The sequence below is a fragment of the Oncorhynchus masou genome, chromosome 10 (genome assembly GCF_036934945.1).
Source record: "Oncorhynchus masou masou isolate Uvic2021 chromosome 10, UVic_Omas_1.1, whole genome shotgun sequence".
In the NCBI taxonomy this organism is placed as follows: domain Eukaryota; kingdom Metazoa; phylum Chordata; class Actinopteri; order Salmoniformes; family Salmonidae; genus Oncorhynchus; species Oncorhynchus masou.
Window position 1 is genome coordinate 21,880,945 of NC_088221.1, and position 21,685 is coordinate 21,902,629.

Genomic DNA, 21,685 nt, shown 5'->3' on the forward strand with positions numbered 1-21,685 from the left:
ACAATTATATCATTCACTTTGTCTCTCTATTTCCCTTGCCCTCCTGTCTTTCAATCTGTGGTACACATTTGTGTTGTTTGACTGAAGTTACTGATGCACAGATCCTGATTGCTGCCATGTGAAATGCTCCCCCTTCGACACACACACAAACACACAGGGATTTGTTCATGTTTATCACTCTCCCACATCGGGCCCCAGTGGAGCACACAGGATGACTTTGCCCACGTCGGGCCCCAGTGGAGCACACAGGATGACTTTGCCCACGTCGGGCCCCAGTGGAGCACACAGGATGACTTTGCCCACGTCGGGCCCCAGTGGAGCACACAGGATGACTTTGCCCACGTCGGGCCCCAGTGGAGCACACAGGATGACTTTGCCCACGTCGGGCCCCAGTGGAGCACACAGGATGACTTGAGCACACAGGATGACTTTGCCCACGTCGGGCCCCAGTGGAGCACACAGGATGACTTTGCCCACGTCGGGCCCCAGTGGAGCACACAGGATGACTTTGCCCACGTCGGGCCCCAGTGGAGCACACAGGATGACTTTGCCCACGTCGGGCCCCAGTGGAGCACACAGGATGACTTTGCCCACGTCGGGCCCCAGTGGAGCACACAGGATGACTTTGCCCACGTCGGGCCCCAGTGGAGCACACAGGATGACTTTGCCCACGTCGGGCCCCAGTGGAGCACACAGGATGACTTTGCCCACGTCGGGCCCCAGTGGAGCACACAGGATGACTTTGCCCACGTCGGGCCCCAGTGGAGCACACAGGGGGACTTTGCCCACGTCGGGCCCCAGTGGAGCACACAGGATGACTTTGCCCACGTCGGGCCCCAGTGGAGCACACAGGATGACTTTGCCCACGTCGGGCCCCAGTGGAGCACACAGGATGACTTTGCCATGAGGAACCTTTTTGTTTTTGTCTGGCTGGTGAGTCTTAATGAAGGCTGCTTCTCACTGTTGTTACTGCCCCTGAGGTCAGATGGCACATTTACACAGGTTGGCCTCTAACCTGAAAGGTCTGAGCTGCACCACAGAGACTCACAGCACTCACAGCTCTTGTGGGCAGGGTTGTAAACCCTCAGAGAGAGAGTGGGAGGGAAGGCACACATTCCCACTTCAATATAAAAAATACTACACTCAAAATCAAAACGTATGCAAATGAAATTTTATCACATATACTGCCCCAAGCTTGTGATAAGATGCCATTTGCATAGGTTTCCACTCAGAGTAGTTTTTGATATGGATGTGTTTCTTCTCTCCCTCTGTGTTATATCCTTTCCCTTGGATTTCATATTCCAGGGTGTGCATGTACCTTTACCTCTCTCTGTCCTCCCTTGGGCCACAACCCAGCCTAACCCCCTTTCCTGACTCCGTTTAGCCCAGTGGTTTATCTTGGCTTCCCAGTGTGGGACGTCTGGAGGTCAGGACAACCACAGTGACTCCCCTGAGACCGCTCCTCCTCAGCTCGGAGCCCCTCACCCATCTCTAGAGATTTGTTCCAACAATACAGGCAATATATGGTTGCTAGAACCGTGCCATTGAGGTGTCAGGCAAGTTAATTTAATCTTGCTGTGTGTGTGTGTTGTCCTACCTAATTTGTACCTTTTTTATTTCTCAGGGTCCCGTTCTATCCTAGAAGACACATGGACTAAAAGAAATAGGGGCACCAGGCGAGGTAAGTCTTGGAAAAGACAAGATAAACACACACACCAATACAAATATCCCGTCTTTTCAAAAGGTTTATCCTTTTAACCAAAATCAAAACCCTCATGTCCACTTTAGGTTAAGACTGTCACCTTTGACCTCTCACCCCTGCAGGCCCTCTGGCTGTCCTCTCAGCTGAGACCTGACTGCTGATTGGAGCCGGCCTGGTGTTCGTATAGGTGTGTGTGTGATGAGATGAAGTCCAGTATGCGTCAGTGGCGGAGGCTGGTGTTTGTGGGCATGTTGGCATGGGCCCTCCTCTTCCTGGTTCTGCTATCCTACTTCCTAGATGCTCGCGTGGACAACGAGGCCCTGACCTCCGCCGGCTCCTCGCTCTCCCAGCATTCCGACACGCGGCGCTTGTCCTCCATCCAAGCCGCCTCCCACCAGCAGCACCACTCCGTCATGGGCTCCCGACCCGAACCCGCCTACACCACCTTTACCACCATCTACCCAGACCCTATCTCTAACCATTACCCAGACTCCGAAGCAGAGCCTAGCCCCACTTCCACCACCTCAGAGCCTGGCCTGGAGCTGAGCCAGAGCTCAGACAGCGGTCCCTACGGGACCAGCCAGGAGGGGGTGGGGGGCAGCCGACAGCAGCAGGACTACCTGGACCCCCAGACCCTGGCTGCATGGTCCTCCTTTGGCATGGAGAACGTGGGTTCCCACTCCGACCAGGCGGTGACCCGCAGCCGTGAGAGAACCGCCTGGACCCCCTCCGATGCTGAGTGGGGACCCAACCGAACCAAGCGCAGATCCTCACGTGAGGATGAAGAGGGGGAGGAGGAGGGGGTTCAGACGAATAACAGCCACAGGAGGAGGACCACAGTGTGGGGGCGTAGGGGGACGAGAGATGGGTGGGGAAAAGAGGAGGATTTAGAGGAGTACTACTTCTCCAAGTCGGCCTCGGTGGTGCAGCGACTTTGGCGGGGAAGTGTTTCCTCTGGAATGCTGTCCCCGCGGCTGCAGCGTGCTATGCGTGACTACCTGAGTGCCAACAAACACCACGTGACCTATAAAGGACGCAGACAAGCCGCCCAGAGCTCCAGGGAACTGCTGTGTGAGCTGAAGGATCAGGCCAGGCTGAGAACACTGGACGGGTCCGAGCAGCCCTTCTCCTCGCTGGGGTGGGCCCATCTGGTGCCACGCCTGGCCCTGGAGCAGCTCTACAGACAGGGGGGCCAAAGGGGCTTCAGGAGCTGTGCTGTGGTGACCTCTGCTGGGGCTATTCTGCACTCAGGCCTGGGGAAGGAGATCGGTGAGTGAAGGCTAGAGGGGTAGAGAGGGGAGTGGACAGGGGATGGTAGAGGAGGGGAGAGGGTTTGAAGGAAAGGAAATGGAGGGCAGAGGAAGGGAGGGAGGTATGCAGGTTAAATGGGATGAAGGGATTGAAGGAGAACTGGGATACGATGGCTGAAACTTGACGCTTTTATTGGATCCAGTAAATTGAAAAAAAACACCTTTGTTTTCTGTTTTACCTAATGCCCTGATAAATAGAACCCTGGCCTTGCCTATATGTGACTGTGTGTCTGTCAGTGTGAAATACAGCATTGATCCTGAGCAGATTTCTCCATGACAACCCAGTCTGTTTATGTGAGGGGAGAATGATGTCTCTTTACAAAGTGACATCCACAGCATTGATTGGGAAGTAAATTTGTCGTGTAACGCTATCGACTTCCCAATTCACCCCACAGCCTTGTGTTCGCTTACTGTAGCACAGTGACGTGACATTTGGTCTTGGGCTCTAAACTGTCTCACACACCAAGTAGGAGACATCTATCACCCAGTAGTAACAATTTCTATGATTGGCTGAAAGGGAATTGGCATGTCATATTTCCCGAAGGGTCTAGAGCAGATAATTTGGAGATCTTCTATATACTGTATCTCTAGAATACTTTGGTTGACTGCAGTGCAGCTTGTCTTTGTGTGTTCTGTTCTCTGCGTTGGCGGCTCTATGTGGGCATGGGGAGAGTGTGAACTCGGGGACAGATGGCTCACTTGTTTAATTGTATAGATTAGCAGGAAATCAAACCATATTGATCTCACTTAGATACTCTTCTTCTGTCCAATGCTGAGGTGTTTCTGGAAATACCTTCCTGTCTTCCCATCCTTTCCTTCACGCCAAAGTGTGTGTACAAGCATGTGAATGTATGTTTGACATTAGAGTCAGTAAGATGAGAGGTTTGTGAATCTGTCGTTGGACATCTGTACCAGGCTAATGTTTCGCTGCCACCGTGTGGTGAATTGGCTGAATAACATCCTCAACGGCCTTCTACGGTTTAGTCGTCTCATCGCCTCACTGCTCTCTCACGCCATATCTCTCCACATCCACCCCCCCTATCCATACACTCTCCTTCTGAATTCCAAATAGACCCCCACCCCACAGCTATACCTTAGCTTAGGCCTTTGTATAGATCAGAAAGTTGTCTCCAAGATGGTATCTGATAGGCGTATCCAAATGGTGAAAATTACACATTTTCCTAACCAGAGCACAAGATGGCGTTATTACCACATGGGCATTTCCACGGTAACCGCATGATGCTGAGATTTCGATTTTCACTTGAAAATGTATGCCAAACAAAAACCATTGATTGCAAAGGTAAACAAATGGTACAACTCTATGCACCATTTAACAGTTTCTACTGACATTTTAACAGAAACACATTTACTTGAACAGAGTAGATGTAACGTTGGGTTACAGAATGACAGTAAAACTCTGTTTAATTATCTACTCCGAAATTAAGATTCAAAGATGTCTGCTGGAAGAAAAAGTATATTTTGGTCATTGAACTACATTAAGTGAAGTGGATTAACACCCAGTAACAGAATGCTGGTATCAGAATGACATCATGGGTCCCTGATTCTCTTCATGGTGGTAGGTCCTGAATAAGTACACACTAATATCCTCCTTTGCATGTTTGGGTGTTTATTCTACACACTGGCTATTCTAATGAGCTCGCCCCAAACAAGTCCACATTTGGTTGGTCCGGACCTGACCGAATCTGTACCAATCATAGACTTATGTTTCACAAGTTTGGACATCACAGTAAAGCACAGTAGAGTACAGCACAGTATAATACAGTAAATTATACTGTAATATACTGTACGAAACTTGACTCTACTGTATTGTACTGACCTTTACTCTCATTTTCTTTACTGTACAGTGCTCTACTGTATTGTACTGTACACACTTGTGACACAGACGTCTATGACTTTATCTGGAAAAGGACAAAGCATGTAACAATTGTTTTTTTTTTTATTGCTTCATATTTTAGGGCCCTATAAAATCAGTTGTGTTTTTCCTTATTCTGTTTATTTTTCCTTCAAATTCAGTTTTTCCGCTTTGGGTGTAGATGCCCTTTAATTCAAGTAAGCACCAGCAAAATACTTAAGTTTTTGAACAAATCACCACTGGATTGATGCAAATAATCATGATATCTTTCTGCCAGGTAGGCATAGGCTACTTTGTAGTTAAGGTTTTTGAGAAAGCGTTTCCATCTACCAGAAGATGGTTATTAGCATAATCGCTAACCACTAGACAAAGTGGTAGAGACACACACACACACACACACACACACACACACAGACCGGGTATTCCCATGTCTTCTTATAAAGTTAAAGGAAAATACAAATCACTGATGCATTTTGTTTATGTCTTTTATAATTAATATTGAGCAAAATGAATACATTTTCTAATAAGTTCAATAGATTTAGTAGATTTCCTACTATGTTCAATACATTTTTGAATATTGTTGAATTCCGTTTTAATGTCTGGATTCTGTCCACATTCCCCGCATCATGGATTTTATAGGGCCCTAATATTTGGACTGCCGAAATGTTAACTACTTTTCAACATCCATGGACTTCCGGTGTTGGTCGGTGCTCAGTGGGTGAGGAGGTTGGTGACAGTAAATGCAAACATTGTTAGATTTTGTGGTAATTCTGTCAATGATTTGGCAAAACCTAAATATAAATATTGAAATTAGTTGGTATTTTTTAAGACTTTTTCAGCTAAACATTTTCTAAACCCCCTTTTTCCATCTGTTTGACCTGAAATCAAAGCATTTGGTTATTCCTAATTTTTAGGGTGGAAAATGGTTGAAAATATATATATATAAATATGGCTTAAGTTCTCAAAAATATAGGCTCAGCTTTTTTTCTTTTTTTTTAAATTAAATTTTTATTCAGTTTTTTTATTCATTATTTTTTTAAAACTCTAGATACAAACTTATACATACAAATAACAACTTACAGACACACATACAATGACTACATCTCATCTGACCAGACCCGTATGTTCATACCCCATCCCTAGTGCCCGCATTATTGTTTGCCACTTGGCCTTAAACTGAACCAATTAGTTTCTCGTCACCCGTGCCATGTCAATAATAAAATATACATGTTTCCATTGTGAAAATTTATTTCCAAGTTTAGTATAAAAAAAATTCTTGATGAGAAATAAGAATTTGTTCTTAACTGACTTGCCTAGTAAAATAAAGGTAAAATAAAAACCTGAGAACACCATCCCCACTGTGAAGCATGGTGGTGGCAGCATCATGCTGTAGGGATGTTTTTCATTGGCAGGGACTGGGAAACTGGTCTGAATTGAAGGAATGATGGATGGCGCTAAATGCAGGGAAATTCTTGATTGAAACGTGTTTGTCTTCCAGAGATTTGAGACTGGGGTGGAGGTTCATCTTTCAGCAGGACAATCAAATCAAATGTATTTATATAGCCCTTCGTACATCAGCTGATATCTCAAAGTGCTGTACAGAAACCCAGCCTAAAACCCCAAACAGCAAGCAATGCAGGTGTAGAAGCACGGTGGCTAGGAAAAACTCCCTAGAAAGGCCAAAACCTAGGAAGAAACCTAGAGAGGAACCAGGCTATGTGGGGTGGCCAGTCCCTCTTCTGGCTGTGCCGGGTGGAGATTATAACAGAACATGGCCAAGATGTTCAAATGTTCGTAAATGACCAGCATGGTCCAATAATAATAAGGCAGAACAGTTGAAACTGGAGCAGCAGCACGGCCAGGTGGACTGGGGACAGCAAGGAGTCATCATGTCAGGTAGTCCTGGGGCATGGTCCTAGGGCTCAGGTCCTCCGAGAGAGAGAGAGAGAGAATTAGAGAGCACACTTAAATTCACACAGGACACTGAATAGGACAGGAGAAGTACTCCAGATATAACAAACTGACCCTAGCCCCCCGACACAAACTACTGCAGCATAAATACTGGAGGCTGAGACAGGAGGGGTCAGGAGACACTGTGGCCCCATCCGAGGACAGGGCCAAACAGGAAGGATATAACCCCACCCACTTTGCCAAAGCACAGCCCCCACACCACTAGAGGGATATCTTCAACCACCAACTTACCATCCTGAGACGAGGCTGAGTATAGCCCACAAAGATCTCCGCCATGGCACAACCTAAGGGGGGGCGCCAACCCAGACAGGATGATCACATCAGTGAATCAACCCACTCAGGTGACGCACCCCTTCCAGGGACGGCATGAGAGCCCCAGTAAGCCAGTGACTCAGCCCCAGTAAGCCAGTGACTCAGCCCCTGTAATAATAGGGTTAGAAGCAGAGAATCCCAGTGGAAAGAGGGGAACCGGCCAGGCAGAGACAGCAAGGGCGGTTCGTTGCTCCAGAGCCTTTCCGTTCACCTTCACACTCCTGGGCCAGACTATACTCAATCATATGACCCACTGAAGAGATGAGTCTTCAGTAAAGACTTAAAGGTTGAGACCGAGTTTGCGTCTCTGACATGGGTAGGCAGACCGTTCCATAAAAATGGAGCTCTATAGGAGAAAGCCCTGCCTCTAGCTGTTTGCATAAAAATTCTAGGGACAATTAGGAGGCCTGCGTCTTGTGACCGTAGCGTACGTGTAGGTATGTACGGCAGGACCAAATCAGAGATAGGTAGGAGCAAGCCCATGTAATGCTTTGTAGGTTAGCAGTAAAACCTTGAAATCAGCCCTTGCTTTGACAGGAAGCCAGTGTAGGGAGGCTAGCACTGGAGTAATATGATCAAATTTTGGGGTTCTAGTCAGGATTCTAGCAGCCGTATTTAGCACTAACTGAAGTTTATTTAGTGCTTTATCCGAGTAGCTGGAAAGTAGAGCATTGCAGTAGTCTAACCTAGAAGTGACAAAAGCATGGATTAATTTTTCTGTATCATTTTTGGACAGAAAGTTTCTGATTTTTGCAATGTTACGTAGATGGGGGAAAAAAGCTGTCCTTGAAATGGTCTTGACATGTTCTTCAAAAGAGAGATCAGTGTCCAGAGTAACGCCGAGGTCCTTCACAGTTTTATTTGAGACGACTGTACAACCATTAAGATGAATTGTCAGATTCAACAGAAGATCTCTTTGTTTCTTGGGACCTAGAACAAGCATCTCTGTTTTGTCAATGACCCTAAGCATACTGCTAAAGCAACACTCGAGTGGTATAAGGGAAAACATTTAAATGTCTTGGAATGGCCTGGTCAAAGCTCAGACCTCAATCCAATTGAGAATCTGTGGTATGACTTAAATATTACTGTATACCAGTGGAACCCATCCAACTTGAAGGAGCTGGAGCAGTTTTGCCTTGAATAATGGGCAAAAATCCCAGTGGCTGGATGTGCCAAGCTTATAGAGACATACCCCCCAAGAGACTTGCAGCTGTAATTGCTACAAAGGGTGACTCTACAAAGTATTGACTTTTGGGGGGGGGGGGTGTATAGTTATGCACGCTCAAGGTCTTTTTTGTGTGTCTTATTTCTTGTTTGTTTCGCAATCAAAAATAATTGCATCCTCGCAGTGGTGGGCATGTTGTGTAAATCAAATGATACAAACCCCCCCCCCCCAAACATTTTTTTTATTTATTCCAGGTTGTAAGGCAACAAAATAGGTAAAATGCCAAGGGGGGGGGGTGAATACTTTCACAAGCCCCTGTACATTTAACTTTCTTCCATATTGTTAGCTTTCATTTGACACCAAATGTAATGTGTCCCTATGAGCTTCACATTAGTGCTCATGGGGCCTTTTCATGGAAATGCCCATATTGCTTGTACTTGACTGTTAATTTTGACCTGGGAAATGAGATGGGGGTGGCGGGGCTGCCTGTGGATCCAGTAATAGTACTTCAACAATATTGGTGCTCTGAGGAATAAATGGTCCTGCACATGAGCCATACTAGCTGGTGACAAGAGGACGAAAACCTGCCATTTCAATGTCAGTGAGAACTTGGTGTGTTGATCTATTGAATGCCAATACACAAACTGGTGGTTGACTGGTGTCATTGATGACGTGTCAGGTAGCTTAGCTGTGGAAGTGTCAGATCAACCATAGAGGATCATACATCCGTGTGTCATGTAGCCCTGCTGAAGTCTAAATGACTGATCGACCCGTGGAGAGAGACTGATTTTTAAGTGTCTGAGCTTAACCATGACCATTTTAAAATAGTTTTATTTTTTATTGAACATTTTATTTAATTAGGCAAGTCAGTTATTAAGAACACATTCTTATTTATAATGACGGCCCACAAAAAGGCAAAAGGCCTCCTGCGGGGACAGGTGCTGGGAGTAAAATTAAAATATAGGACAAAACACGCATCATAACAAGAGACGACACTACATAAAGAGACCTAAAGACAACAACATTGCATGATAGCAACACATGACAGCAACATTGTAGCAACACAACATGGTGAAAGAACAAAACATGGTACTAACATTATTGGGCACAGACAACAGCACAAAGGGCAAGAGGGTAAAGACAACAATACATCACGCAAAGCAGCTACAATTTTCAGTAAGTGTCCATGATTGAGACCATTAATCATAAGATTGTGTGTGTGTGAGACCATGTACACCTGAGTGTACAAAACATTAGGAACATGCTCTTTCCATGACAAACTGACCAGGTGAATCCAGGTGAAAGCATTGATCCCCTTTTGATTTGTTAAATCCACTCCAATCAGTGTATATAGAGGGGAGGAGACAGGTTAAAGTGATTTTCATGCCTTGAGACAGTTGAGACATGGATTGTGTATGTGGGCCATTCAGAGGATGAATGGGCAAGACAAAGATTTAAGTGCCTTTGAACGGGGTATGGTAGTCGGTGCCAGTCACACCGGTTTGAGTGTGTCAAGAACTCCAACACTGCTGGGTTTTTCACACTCAACAGTTTCTCATGTGTATCAAGAATGGACACCCAGCCAACTTGACAGAACGGCGGGAGGCATTGGAGTCAACATCCCTGTTGGACATCCCTGTTGGACGCTTTCGACACCGTGTAGACTCCATGCCTTGACGATTTGAGGCTGTTCTGAGGGCAAAATAGGTGCAACTCAATATTAAGTTATTCCTAATGTTTTGTACACTCAGTGTATGTGTACACGTTGTGTGTGAAGGGAGGCAGAAGGACACACTGCCTGTGTCTTATGTCAGTTTTTAAGGCTTCCTGGTGATGTTTGATGATGATCATAGAACAAATACGAGTAGAGAAGGTGCCTGTGAAACTCCCTTCAGTTACACATGTTGACCACTAGAGAATACTCTCTCTCTATGAGTAGTGATAATTTCATGTACTATTGCATCAAAGCACAGAGCTGAATCCTGCACTAGGTTGCTCATTTACCAGATTGTCCATGTCAAATGGCCATTCACGGTGATTGGTCATCCAGGTCAAGTGTTTGGACTCTGGCTGAACGAGGGCAGTCGGGGTGAAGTGGAAAAGGTCAAGGAGACTTTTAAAAGTGAAGAACTTCACTACCAGACTCTCAGGGTATCACTAGAGGTTAAGAAGAGGCAGGTAGGCAGACTCTGTGGCTGGAACCAGGGGAACACTGCCCAAAAGACAGACTATTGGATGTCACCTAGGGACTTGTCGTTTATGAGCACTTGATTGATTTTCTGTTTGAGGTGGCCTTTTGATATTTGGCTGCCAAAACAGCTGATTGATGTAGAGTGACACTGACATTTTTTTCATCGAATGACTCGTTGACTGACTTTATTTCTGATGTGTTTTCTTTCTGTCCCGCCCCCCAGATTCCCATGATGCAGTTCTGCGGTTCAACGCTGCGCCTACAGAGGGCTACGTGAGAGATGTGGGGAACAAGACCACCATCCGCATCATCAACTCACAGGTGTGTGTCATAAGGCTAACGCTCTCCAGTCCTCTGTCACAAGCTAAGAGTCTCTACAATAGGCTTCACGACTGTGCATCAATATGTGCCTGCAATCAAGTGCCATGGCCGAGTAAGTGATTCAGCATGTTGACTAGTCCATGAATCATTCAAACAAACAACATGACTCCTCATCAATATGTGCCTGCAATCAAGTGCCATGGCCGAGTAAGTGATTCAGCATGTTGAATAGACCATGACTCATTCAAACAAACAACACGCATCCAAACACATGAGCCTGATTTGCATATAAATAAGAATGTGATTCATTCAAAGCGTGCGTGTGTGTGTGTGTGTGTGTGTGTGTGTGTGTGTGTGTGAACCAGCAGTCCTCCGGTACTAGGTAGACAGTGAGTGATTAACCCATTTTGCGTAAGTGGGTCTTCACCACAGTTCCAGTTCAGTCATCTTCTCCCAGTGAAGAAGTCATCTTCTCTCACTCGGCACAGAGAACAACATGCAGTAAAGACACATGTACGCACACTAGCGCATTCTACTACTGTCACACTAACAGTCAAAGCAACCGCAGAGCTCATTCTACTGTGGACCCACAGCTCCCATGGAGAGATAGGGAGAGAGCGAGTGTGTTTGTTTTTATGCGTGTGGGCACTGCAGTTCTGCATCTAGTTTTATGTGTAACCTTTGACCCCTCCACTTTACAGATCCTGGCCAATCCCAAGAACCACTTCAACACCAGCTCCCTGTATAAGAAGGTGACTCTGGTGGCCTGGGACCCTGCTCCGTACGCTGTCAATTTGCACAAGGTGTGTGGGAGTGTGTGAATTTTAGATTCTCATTGACTGTCTAGTTTTTATTTTGGTGATAGTTCTAAAATAACAATCTTATTTAAATATATATTGCTCCATTGTTTGTTTTGTTACATACTTTATATCTGGTTTTAGTCGTTTAAGTTTACACTGAAAAGGTTTTACCATGTGCCGCTGCTAAATACATATAGAGGAAACACTGCATTCTACTCAAACCTTGCCCACTCTCTTTGAGAGGTCCCGTAATGGCACCTAAATGGTGATATTTAAAGAGTTGCTCACCAGAGCCCATGGCTCCTGTTGAATTGGTGGAAGATGGGCTATGGTTGCCATGGTTACGCTAGCAATGCTAATGAGGACCTGCGTAGTGGAAGGCCCCGTGTGGAAAAGTTCGCCTCGCTTGTCTGTTTAACTCACGGCCCTCAGGGACAGGGTGCTACATCATATACACCAACACACTGACGGCATCAACGCAGATTTATTACATACCAGCTTTATATACCCTGCACTCCTCCTTTCTTCTCTCTCCAGTCCTCTGACACTCTCTCCTTCATCACCTCCACTTCTAATCCTCTTTCTCCTGCTTCTTATTCATCTCTTCCTTTATCTTCGCTTCCATATTTTTCTCCTCTTCTTCCCTCTGGCCTTCCTCCCTGTTCTCTCATCTTCTTCCCTCTGGCCTTCCTCCCTGTTCTCTCCTCTTCTTCCCTCTGGCCTTCTTCCCTGTTCTGGCCCTCTTCCCTCTGGCCTTCCTCCCTGTTCTTCCCTCTGGCCTTCTTCCCTGTTCTCTCCACTTCCTCCCTGTTCTCTTCCCTTCTTTCCCCTGTTCTCTCCACTTCCTTTATTTATATTTTGTGTCCTTAATCTCACTTGGGTTACACTTTATCACCGTCCTCTCTCTTTCGCATGCGCGCGTCCTCTCTCCCTCACTCTCATGCTTGCACTCTCGCGCTCGCCCTCTCTCTCTTTGAGTTGAGGTGCATGCTCAGTAACAAGTCCAGGGGAAAAGGACGAAGCCGTGATTACCACTGTGATAGGAGAATGTGATGCAATATGTAGTTGGTCCAGGAATAGTTTGCAAAATGTCTTAACATATTCTAGGAATAACTACAGTGATCAACTTCCTTCAATCTGTCTCTTTGTTTAACTGTCTGTTTCTCTGTGGTATGCCAGTCTAGAGTAGACTATAACTATTCCCACTCCCCCTCTCTCAATTGCTTTCCCTCTTTCTTTGTCTCCCTCTCTCTCTTAACCCCCCTTTCTCTCGCTCGCCCCCTTCTCTCTCTGACAGTGGTATGCCAGTCCAGACTATAACCTGTTCAGTCCATATGTGGAGCACCGGAGGCTCCACCCCACCCAGCCCTTCTACGTCCTCCACCCCAAATATGTGTGGCAGCTCTGGGATGTCATCCAGGGCAACACCCAGGAGACCATCCAGCCCAACCCACCCTCCTCAGGGTTCATAGGTGAGACTGTATACCCACATGTACACGCGCACACACACACACACGCGCACTTACTCAAGTGTTTTGTAAAGCAGGCTCTGTGGTTATAATGTTAACATCAGAGAGTCTGATATGCAGCCAGTCGACCCCTCCATGTTGTGTAATACAGTGCTTGGGCTCAGCATCTGCTTGGCGTCATGTTATTGTATTATTATAATATAACAGCACTACAGGACCTATAGCAACACTCACAGGGCTATTAAAACCTAGCCTAGGACATCAACAGAACAGTGTCATTCTTATTATAACTTCCCACTTCTTCAGGTCACCTTGACTTCAACGCCGGGTTGCCGTTGGCATCCTCCCCTTCTCTAGACCTCTTCCTGGGTCATGCATCAAGTAGTACAAGGCTGTGTTGCAGTAGGATTTGGGGTGTTTTGGTATTCGTTGAGTCAGACCCCATATGTCCAGTTTGGGGAGAACGATGTGTCACAGATATTTTATTGAAGGATTATCCTTGTCCCTAGTAATAAAGTGTGGTGGTGTATTGCAGTGCGATATTACAAATTGTTTGCGTAATTATAATAAGTACATTTCAATTGCTCAGTAAACCGGTGAAATTAAAAATCACACAAGAAACGCACAGACATGTTAGACTGAATTCAGCGCTTTCTTTGTACAGGTTCTGATGAAGTGGGAGAGATCAGGGGGGAATAAGTTTGGGAGGGGGGTGGTAGGTACCCCAAACATCACACATGAGTTCAAAGTCACTTCTCCCCAAACAAAATGCTGGCAGGTCTGGCAAAAGTCCCATTCTCAATCTGTGAGATCCATGTAGTTCCACAATAGAAAAGTCCAAGATCAGCGCTTCAGTCCAAGATCAGAGCTTCAGTCCGAGATCACCCACAGTCACCAGTGTACCAGTATCCCTCAGAGCTGTACTGCTCATTATTTGTTCTCTTGATGAACTTTTATAGTCTTTATCAGCTCTTTACTGGACATCCCATAGCTTATTGCACCAGTCAGTGGGTGCACCTCAAATCGCACCCTATTACCCTTCTTTCCCGTGCCCTATGTAGTGCACTATGTTGGGGAATAGGGTGCATTTTGAGATGCATCCACAGACCTTCTAATCTGTCTTCACAGTCAGGACAACACAGAGGCTGGGAGTAGCGTAACCACTGGCTGTGTGTGTGTGTGTGTGTGTGTGTGTGTGTGTGTTAGAGGGGTGGTGTGTGTGTGTGTGTTAGAGGGGTGGTGTGTGTGTGTGTGTTAGAGGGGTGGGGTAAGTGTGTGTGTGTGTTAGAGGGGTGGGGTAAGTGTGTGTGTGTGTTAGAGGGGTGGGGTGTGTGTGCATTAGAGGGGTGGGGTAAGTGTGTGTGCATTAGAGAGGTGGGGTAAGTGTGTGTGTTGAGGGGGTGAAATGTGACAGAGATACTCCTTCACTTGGGCAGTCGATGTGTTTAGAAAAGAAGCAAGTGTATCGAGCAATGGTTTTTACACCTACACAGAGACAAGCCAGAGAGAACCGGCCGAGTGAGACCAAATGGTACACACAGTTCATAACCACACACACCCTCTCTCCCCTTTGAATGCAGCACACATGCTCACTCTACAGCCCCCCCTCCCTCATGTATACATATACAGAAATGTACTTTCTCTTGCACACAGCATGTACAATTTCTCTCCAACATAAAAATAAACACAGCAGTTGGTAAACAAATGGAAGGGGTTGGGCTGGAGTAGACGAGCGCATGGGCCTTGGAGCCTATTGGTCGGCACAGTACAGTAGCTAGCGAGCTGAGCCATGCATCAACATCCACCAGGCCTTCCCGGCGTGCCCGCTCATGAGAGAGTGACCTCGGGTGGGTTGGTGTGCTCGGTGACCAGGGTGCTGCAGCCATGGTTCTGGATACCCGTGGAGATCCGGGCGGTGCACGCCACCGTGTTGCTGTACACGCGGCGGCTAAGCTGGATGGCGGTGGTCTTGGAGGGCATGGAGGATTGGCCGTTCTCCGCGGAGGGCCGTTCACACCGGATCAGGATGAGGAAACACCTGTAGAACTGAGGGGAGAGATTACATGGGAGAAACATGGCAGGGCAGAAATTGAAGAATGGGGTGAGGAATGCAAAAAGAAGAGTTGGAAGAAAAGTCTAAGTATTGCTTGGTGGTAGCAAAACACCTGCATGTGGAAGGTGTTGCTACAGCAAAGTCTAGCGAAAACAACATTATCCATGTCCTCTTTTTGCTAATTGGACGTATGCGCAAACTAGCATTCATAAATGTATTTACCTGCCGGTATTGTTCCATGTTACCATGGTAACCGATGATTCTATAGGCTCTAGCCTGCTATCTCTGGGTTGTATGAACAGGGTCATTCAGGAGTGCTAATATGACGTCAATTCCATTCTTGGTCAATGACGTTTTAACACTTCAACTGCACTTATTATTTAGTGGCCACCTCGCTTGATTGTCTATAACAACAACACGCACACTCGTGTTCAGTCTCCTTTGAGAGGTTGGACAAATGTTTCCGTTCCCTGAGTTTGACCTGTCACATTTCTCTCTGATGTCACAAAGGTAAACAGGAAGTGAGGTGGTAGAGAGGGAATGGCCCTGTAAGGACTTCAGTTCATCAGCAGAGTAGCGTGGTCTTGCCATGTTTAGTGTGACCTCACAGGCCATTAAACATGCTACATACAGTAATACATCACACTAACACAGCTGCCCCCAGAGCCATGCACATTGTCAACTCAGCTCTCTCTTCCTGGATTCCTATTTCTCATGGTTGACTGACCCTCTGAGAGATAACATAGTGTACATCAGGGAGTACCCGTACACTGTTTAGATGATCCTGTAGTTCCTTTAGCAATGTTTACTCTAAACTTTGAAGACCCTTTTGTGGTTGAAACATTTCCAAATAACTGAGTGTACATTATTTTGGAGGGGCGGTAGAGTGGGAAAAGAAGCTGCTACTGGCTCTGTCTGTTTATACCCTCTCTGTGCTGTGCCAGCCAGGACTAAACAGATGTTTTTGCAGGGTGTGTGTGAACAAGGGGGTGAATTTAGGGTGTTTATGTGTGAGAGGCACATGGTTAGTCTCTGTATGTTGTAGGTGTGTTTGGATGTGTATTTATGTAAACATTGTGTACTGGGTGGTTTATAATTGGTTGGTATCCTAACTGAATGTATGTTCTGTTTTACTATAGTTAAGAGAAACAATAGTGCAACAGAGCTTGGATACCAGGCAACTTCATAATCACATAATTCAATGTAAGGATTGCGTGTTTTGCAGAATGTGTGAGTGTACGTATATACTAGACCAGTGGTTCTCAATTTATACATACATACATACATACATACATACATACATACATACATTCTGAGTGTACAAAACATTAAGAACACCTTAATATTTAGTTGCACCCCCTTTTCTCTCAGAACAGCCTCAAATTGTCAGGCATGGACTCTACAAGGTGTTGAAAGCGATGCTGGCCCATGTTGACTCCAATGCTTCCCACCGTTGTGTCAAGTTGGCTGGGTGTCCTTTGGGTGGTGGACCATTCTTGATACACATGAGAAACTGTTGTGTGAAAACCCAGCAACGTTGCAGCTCTTGACACACTCAAACCGGTGCGAATGGCACCTACTACCATACCCCGTTCAAAGGCACTTAAATATTTTGTCTTTCCCAAACACCCTCTGAACGACACACAGACAATCCATGTCTCAACTGTCTCAAGCATTAAAAATCTTTTTTTAAGCTGTCTCCTCCCCTTCAGCTAAACTGATTTTGAAGTGGATATAACAAGTGACATCAATAAGGAATCATAGCTTTCACCTGGTCAGTCTGTCATGGAAAGAACAGGTGTTCATAATGTTGTGTACACTCAGTGTAGATCTTATTTTAATATCAGAAACCGTGTCTGAATGTAAACAACTAACCGGTAGAAAGTGTATAGGAATAATAAGGAAAAGAAATTGCCACAGTATTTTACATCATGTGTAGTTCTGTTTCTTTAACTTGATTACTGACATGCAAAACATTTTGGGACTATATCAACAATGGATAAATGAAACACCTAAAGATGTTTTTTTTTGTTGTTGTGGAATTGTCCTTTTTAATCAGTCTTTTCAATATAGAGCTATAAGCAGCGCTATTTGGCAGATGTTGTAGTCTCAAGCAAGCGAGCGTGCCAACATTCTTCATCGGGAATATGAGCAATATGGAATTATTGAAAATGGGAAAAGGTGGGAATGTTGTTCCCTTATTTAATATAATTGCTACATTTACTGTCAATAAAGAATTCTAAATAGTTTTCAGATTGCATTTCAGCCCCCAAAAAATGCAATGCGAATATTGGGTTGCAACTGAAACAACCTGCTTCAATTTGGGTCCCGAGGAAAGACCAGTTGAAAACCACTACGCTAAACTATCTAACCCCTTATTCTCTACCTTGTCGTTGTAATGACAGGCATCCTTCTGATGATGGCGCTGTGCGAAGAGGTCCATGTGTACGAGTACATCCCCTCACTGCGACAGACAGACCTGTGCCACTACCACGAGGGCTACTACGACGCAGCCTGCACCCTGGGGGCGTACCACCCACTGCTTTATGAGAAGAGCCTGGTGCAGCGCATCAACACAGGCCCCGAGCGAGACCTGAAGAGGAAGGGCCGCGTCACCCTCCCGGGCTTCAGCACCGTCAACTGTGACCTCTGAACTGTCAAATTATGAATTCTGACCCTTAAAAGAAGCCACATGTGGAACCACCACAAACCCACAGGACAAGGGGGAAATGGTGCAATAATAACCCTCTAACCTTTGGGGGAACCCGGAGGGAACCACAGAACAGTGGAGAACCCAAGCCATAGCCCCTCTGTGTGGGATGGGATCAAACCCTGAGGGTGAAGGTCTAGTGTAACTACATTTATGTCAGGACTTTTGAACAGAACCCAGACGGGGTGAAACCCAGCCTTCCTTAGAGGATAATGGACCCAAGACGGCCTGAAGTGACTGTATCTCCCGATCTCTGCCATTGCTGAGCCGGAAGAGAGGAGAGCTGTATAGTGTAGCAATAGATTAGTGTTATTAGATTTTTTTTATATACAGTACCAGTCAAAAGTTGGACTCAACTACTCATTACAGGGGTTTTCTTTATTTGTACTATTTTCCACATTGTATAATAATAGTAAAGACATCAAAACTATGAAATAACACACGAAATCATGTAGTAACCAAAAGTGTGTATTTTATATTTGAGATTCTTCAAAGTAGCCACCCTTTGACTTGATGACAGCTTTGCACACTCTTGGCATTCTCTCAACCAGCATCATGAGGTAGTCACCTGGAATGCATTTCAATTAACAGGTGTGCCTTGTTAAAAGTTAAATAGTGGAATTTCTTTCCTCAATGTGTTGTGAAAAGGTAGGGGTGGTATACAGAAGATAGCCCTATTTGGTAAAAGACCAAATCCATATTATGACAAGAACAGCTCAAAAAAGCAAAGAGAAACAACAGTCTATCAATACTTTAAGACATGAAGGTCAGTCAATCCAGAGAATTTCAAGAACTTTGAAAGTTTCTTCAAGTGCAGTCGCAAAAACCCATCAAGTGCTATGATGAAGTTGGCTCTCATGAGGACTGCCACAGGAAAGGAAGACCCAGAGTTACATCTGCTGCAGAGGAGAAGTTCATTAGTTACCAGCCTCAGAAATTGGAGCTTCAGAGTTCAAGTAACAGACACATCTCACATCAAATGTTCAGAGGAGACTGTGTGAATCAGGTCTTCATGGATGAAGAAACCACTACTAAAGGACACCAATAAGAAGAGATTTGCTTGGGCCAAGAAACACGAGCAATGGACATTAGACTGGTGGAAATCTGTCATTTGGTCTGAGGAGTCCAAATTTGAGATTTTTGGTTCCAACCACTGTCTTTGTGAGACGCGGAGTAGGCGAACTGATGATCTCCGCATGTGTGGTTCCCACCGTGAAGCATGGAGGAGGTGTGATGGTGTGGGGGTGCTTTTCTGGTGACACTGTCTGTGAATTATTTAGAATTTTAGGCACACTTAACCAGCATGGCTACCGCAGCAATACACCATCCCATCTGACTTGCACTTAGTGGGACTAATCATTTGTTTTTCAACAGGACAATGACCCAACTCACCTCTAGGCTGTATAAGAGCTATTTGACCAAGAAGGGGAGTGATGGAGTGCTGCATCAGATGACCTGGCCTCCACAATCACCCGACCTCAACCCAATTGAGATGGTTTGGGATGAATTGGACCGCAGAGTGAAGAAAAAGCAGCCAACAAGTGCTCAGCATATATGGGAATTCCTTCAAGACTACTACTACTTCCAGGTGACTACCCCATGAAGCTGGTTGAGAGAATACCGACAGTGTGCAAAGCTGACATTAAGACAAAGGGTGGCTACTTTGACTCTCAAATATAAAGTATATTTTGGTTTGTTTAACACTTTTTTTGGATACTACATGATTCCATATGTGTTATTTCGTAGTTTTGATGTTTTTACTATTATTCTACAATGTAGAAAATGGTTATAATAAAGAAAAACCCTTGAATGAGTATGTGGCCAAACTTTTGACTGGTACTGTATAACTTAATGTGTTTTGCTGTTGTGAAGTGTTGTTTTTCTTGGGCTTTGGTTGCTCTTCTTCCTTAAAATGACTTAAAGGACAGTCCACAGTTTAATGATGGATGTTTTTTTTTATGGCTCTCATGGGGTGGAAAATTAATCTTTGAGAAAATGAGCAGTGGTCTGCACTGAATGTCTGAAAACACATCCATACCAAACACACACTTCTGAACATGTACAAACTCTGCATACACCAGCCACACACTCCTGACAACCCCTAACAAAAACTTGAACTTTAATTCAAAATGTACCTCAGTACGACTTCAATGACAATACACATGCTCATACATACAGGTACATGTATCTCAATACAGACATGCTGGAAATACACCAAACACTCATCACCTCAGTATTACCTAATCAAGATGGTACATTGTGTTTAAAAAAAGAATCTACAACAGTCACACTTTTCTGTGTTCAACATTCCTTAAATGTCCTCTAGTCTTATTTGATGGTGTTGTTGTCATCAGGGTTTTGATTGCTGTTGATGCTGTTGCTGTGCTTTATGCTCAATCACTCTTTGCTCTTCTTTTCTCATCTTCCAAACTGTACCGGACCACTTGCCAACTCATAAAGAGGTTGTCATACTCCCACTTAGGTCTTTAAGACTGGCTGACTGGTTGCCACTTCAAGGGCATGCACAGTTCTGTGTCTGGCGGATAGTTAGGTACCAAACCCAGGAAAACCCTTTGGTTGCCCGTTCTTTGGCCTAATCCTGTACAATGATGTCCTTTTTAAGATTTGTGAACACCAAAGGATGCAGGGCTAGGCTAGCAGATAGGAGTTAGGGGGTAAGAGAGGACTCGCAAAGCATTCTTTCAACAGCTGTAACCCTGTGCCTAGTAGCCAACCGGACACTGGGTTGCCTTTCAAAACACCCAAAGACTGATCTTACACATGCTGTATGCTATCCATGTAACTGCAGTGTCATTGTTGTGGTTTTTATTGCTGATTTAATTGTTTAATAGTTAAGATTTAAAGAAAGTTGTTCGTCACCTGATAGTGTTGCTCAAACCGTCCAGTGTTCTGTTAGTGGCGGGCTGGGGTAGGAGAGGTCACTAGTCAAACTCCCTTACCTTCCAGTGTCCACCCCATGCCAAAAGGGAATTGAACCAACACCCTCTCTCTGACGTCTCTTTAAAAGCAGCTGTAATTATTACAATGATTGACCTGCCTCTTTAAATGAATGTAATCACACCACACCTCCCACTGTCAAAGCCAAACCTCTCCCTAGGACAGTTATATCTACGAGCACACTACAAATGTAGGATCTTAATTTGATCCAGTTTGCTACAGCAGGAAAATAATCCTGCACAACGGGAAATGTGAATTTATGTGGATTATAATAAATTGACTTTTTGTAGGGGTTGACATGTCAAAGTGAACTACAAACTTCAGAAGCTTTTTTTAAACCTCAAATGCGCTACACGTTTTAAATGTCCTGCATTTCAAGACCAGTTCTCATTCAACAGGGTGATCAAATTAAGATCCTACATATGTGCCATAGTTGGTCAAGGGATTCAGTCCTCAGGGTTTCGGGAGCTGGACTGCCTCCCAGGCACGTCATGCTGATATGGTTTGTGGCATTCAGCAGAGCATGGTCTAGTAACTGAAGCCTACCATTCCCTATGTCTTTACCGTTCTCATTTTGACTGAATCCTCCAATATTGTTCTGAAAGTACTCTTTTGCCTGGGCTTGCAGCAGGCTGCCACGGTGCGCTGCCAGAGACCTTATTATGGCAGGGATTTGAAGCGGTAACATCTCCACTCATTCTTTGTCCGGCTTTCATGTCTTCCTTGTTTACACTGACTCTGTGCCGGACCTGCCTGCTGTGCGTTTCAGCTAGCTGTCGTGTGTGTGTGTGTGTGTGTGTGTGTGTGTGTGTGTGTGTGTGTAGGAGAGGAGGATAACGCAGAGATCCTA

At 45.3% G+C, this 21,685-nt stretch overlaps 2 protein-coding genes across 2 annotated transcripts in view; one reads left to right on the forward strand and one right to left on the reverse strand.

Moving 5' to 3' along the window:
- LOC135547334 (beta-galactoside alpha-2,6-sialyltransferase 2-like) overlaps nucleotides 1-19,691 on the forward strand; it is a 59,858-nt gene extending 40,167 nt beyond the window's left edge. Inside the window, exons 2-7 of the mRNA XM_064976251.1 lie at nucleotides 1,625-1,681; nucleotides 1,825-2,971; nucleotides 10,748-10,845; nucleotides 11,547-11,648; nucleotides 12,943-13,117; nucleotides 17,573-19,691. Of these exons, the coding sequence (XP_064832323.1) occupies nucleotides 1,906-2,971; nucleotides 10,748-10,845; nucleotides 11,547-11,648; nucleotides 12,943-13,117; nucleotides 17,573-17,820 (1,689 nt within the window). The 5' untranslated portion in view covers nucleotides 1,625-1,681; nucleotides 1,825-1,905 and the 3' untranslated portion in view covers nucleotides 17,821-19,691. The remainder of the gene's footprint in view (nucleotides 1-1,624; nucleotides 1,682-1,824; nucleotides 2,972-10,747; nucleotides 10,846-11,546; nucleotides 11,649-12,942; nucleotides 13,118-17,572) is intronic.
- LOC135547336 (parapinopsin-like) overlaps nucleotides 14,450-21,685 on the reverse strand; it is a 39,616-nt gene continuing 32,380 nt past the window's right edge. Inside the window, exon 4 of the mRNA XM_064976252.1 lies at nucleotides 14,450-15,160. Coding sequence (XP_064832324.1) covers nucleotides 14,942-15,160 — 219 coding nt within the window. The 3' untranslated portion in view covers nucleotides 14,450-14,941. The remainder of the gene's footprint in view (nucleotides 15,161-21,685) is intronic.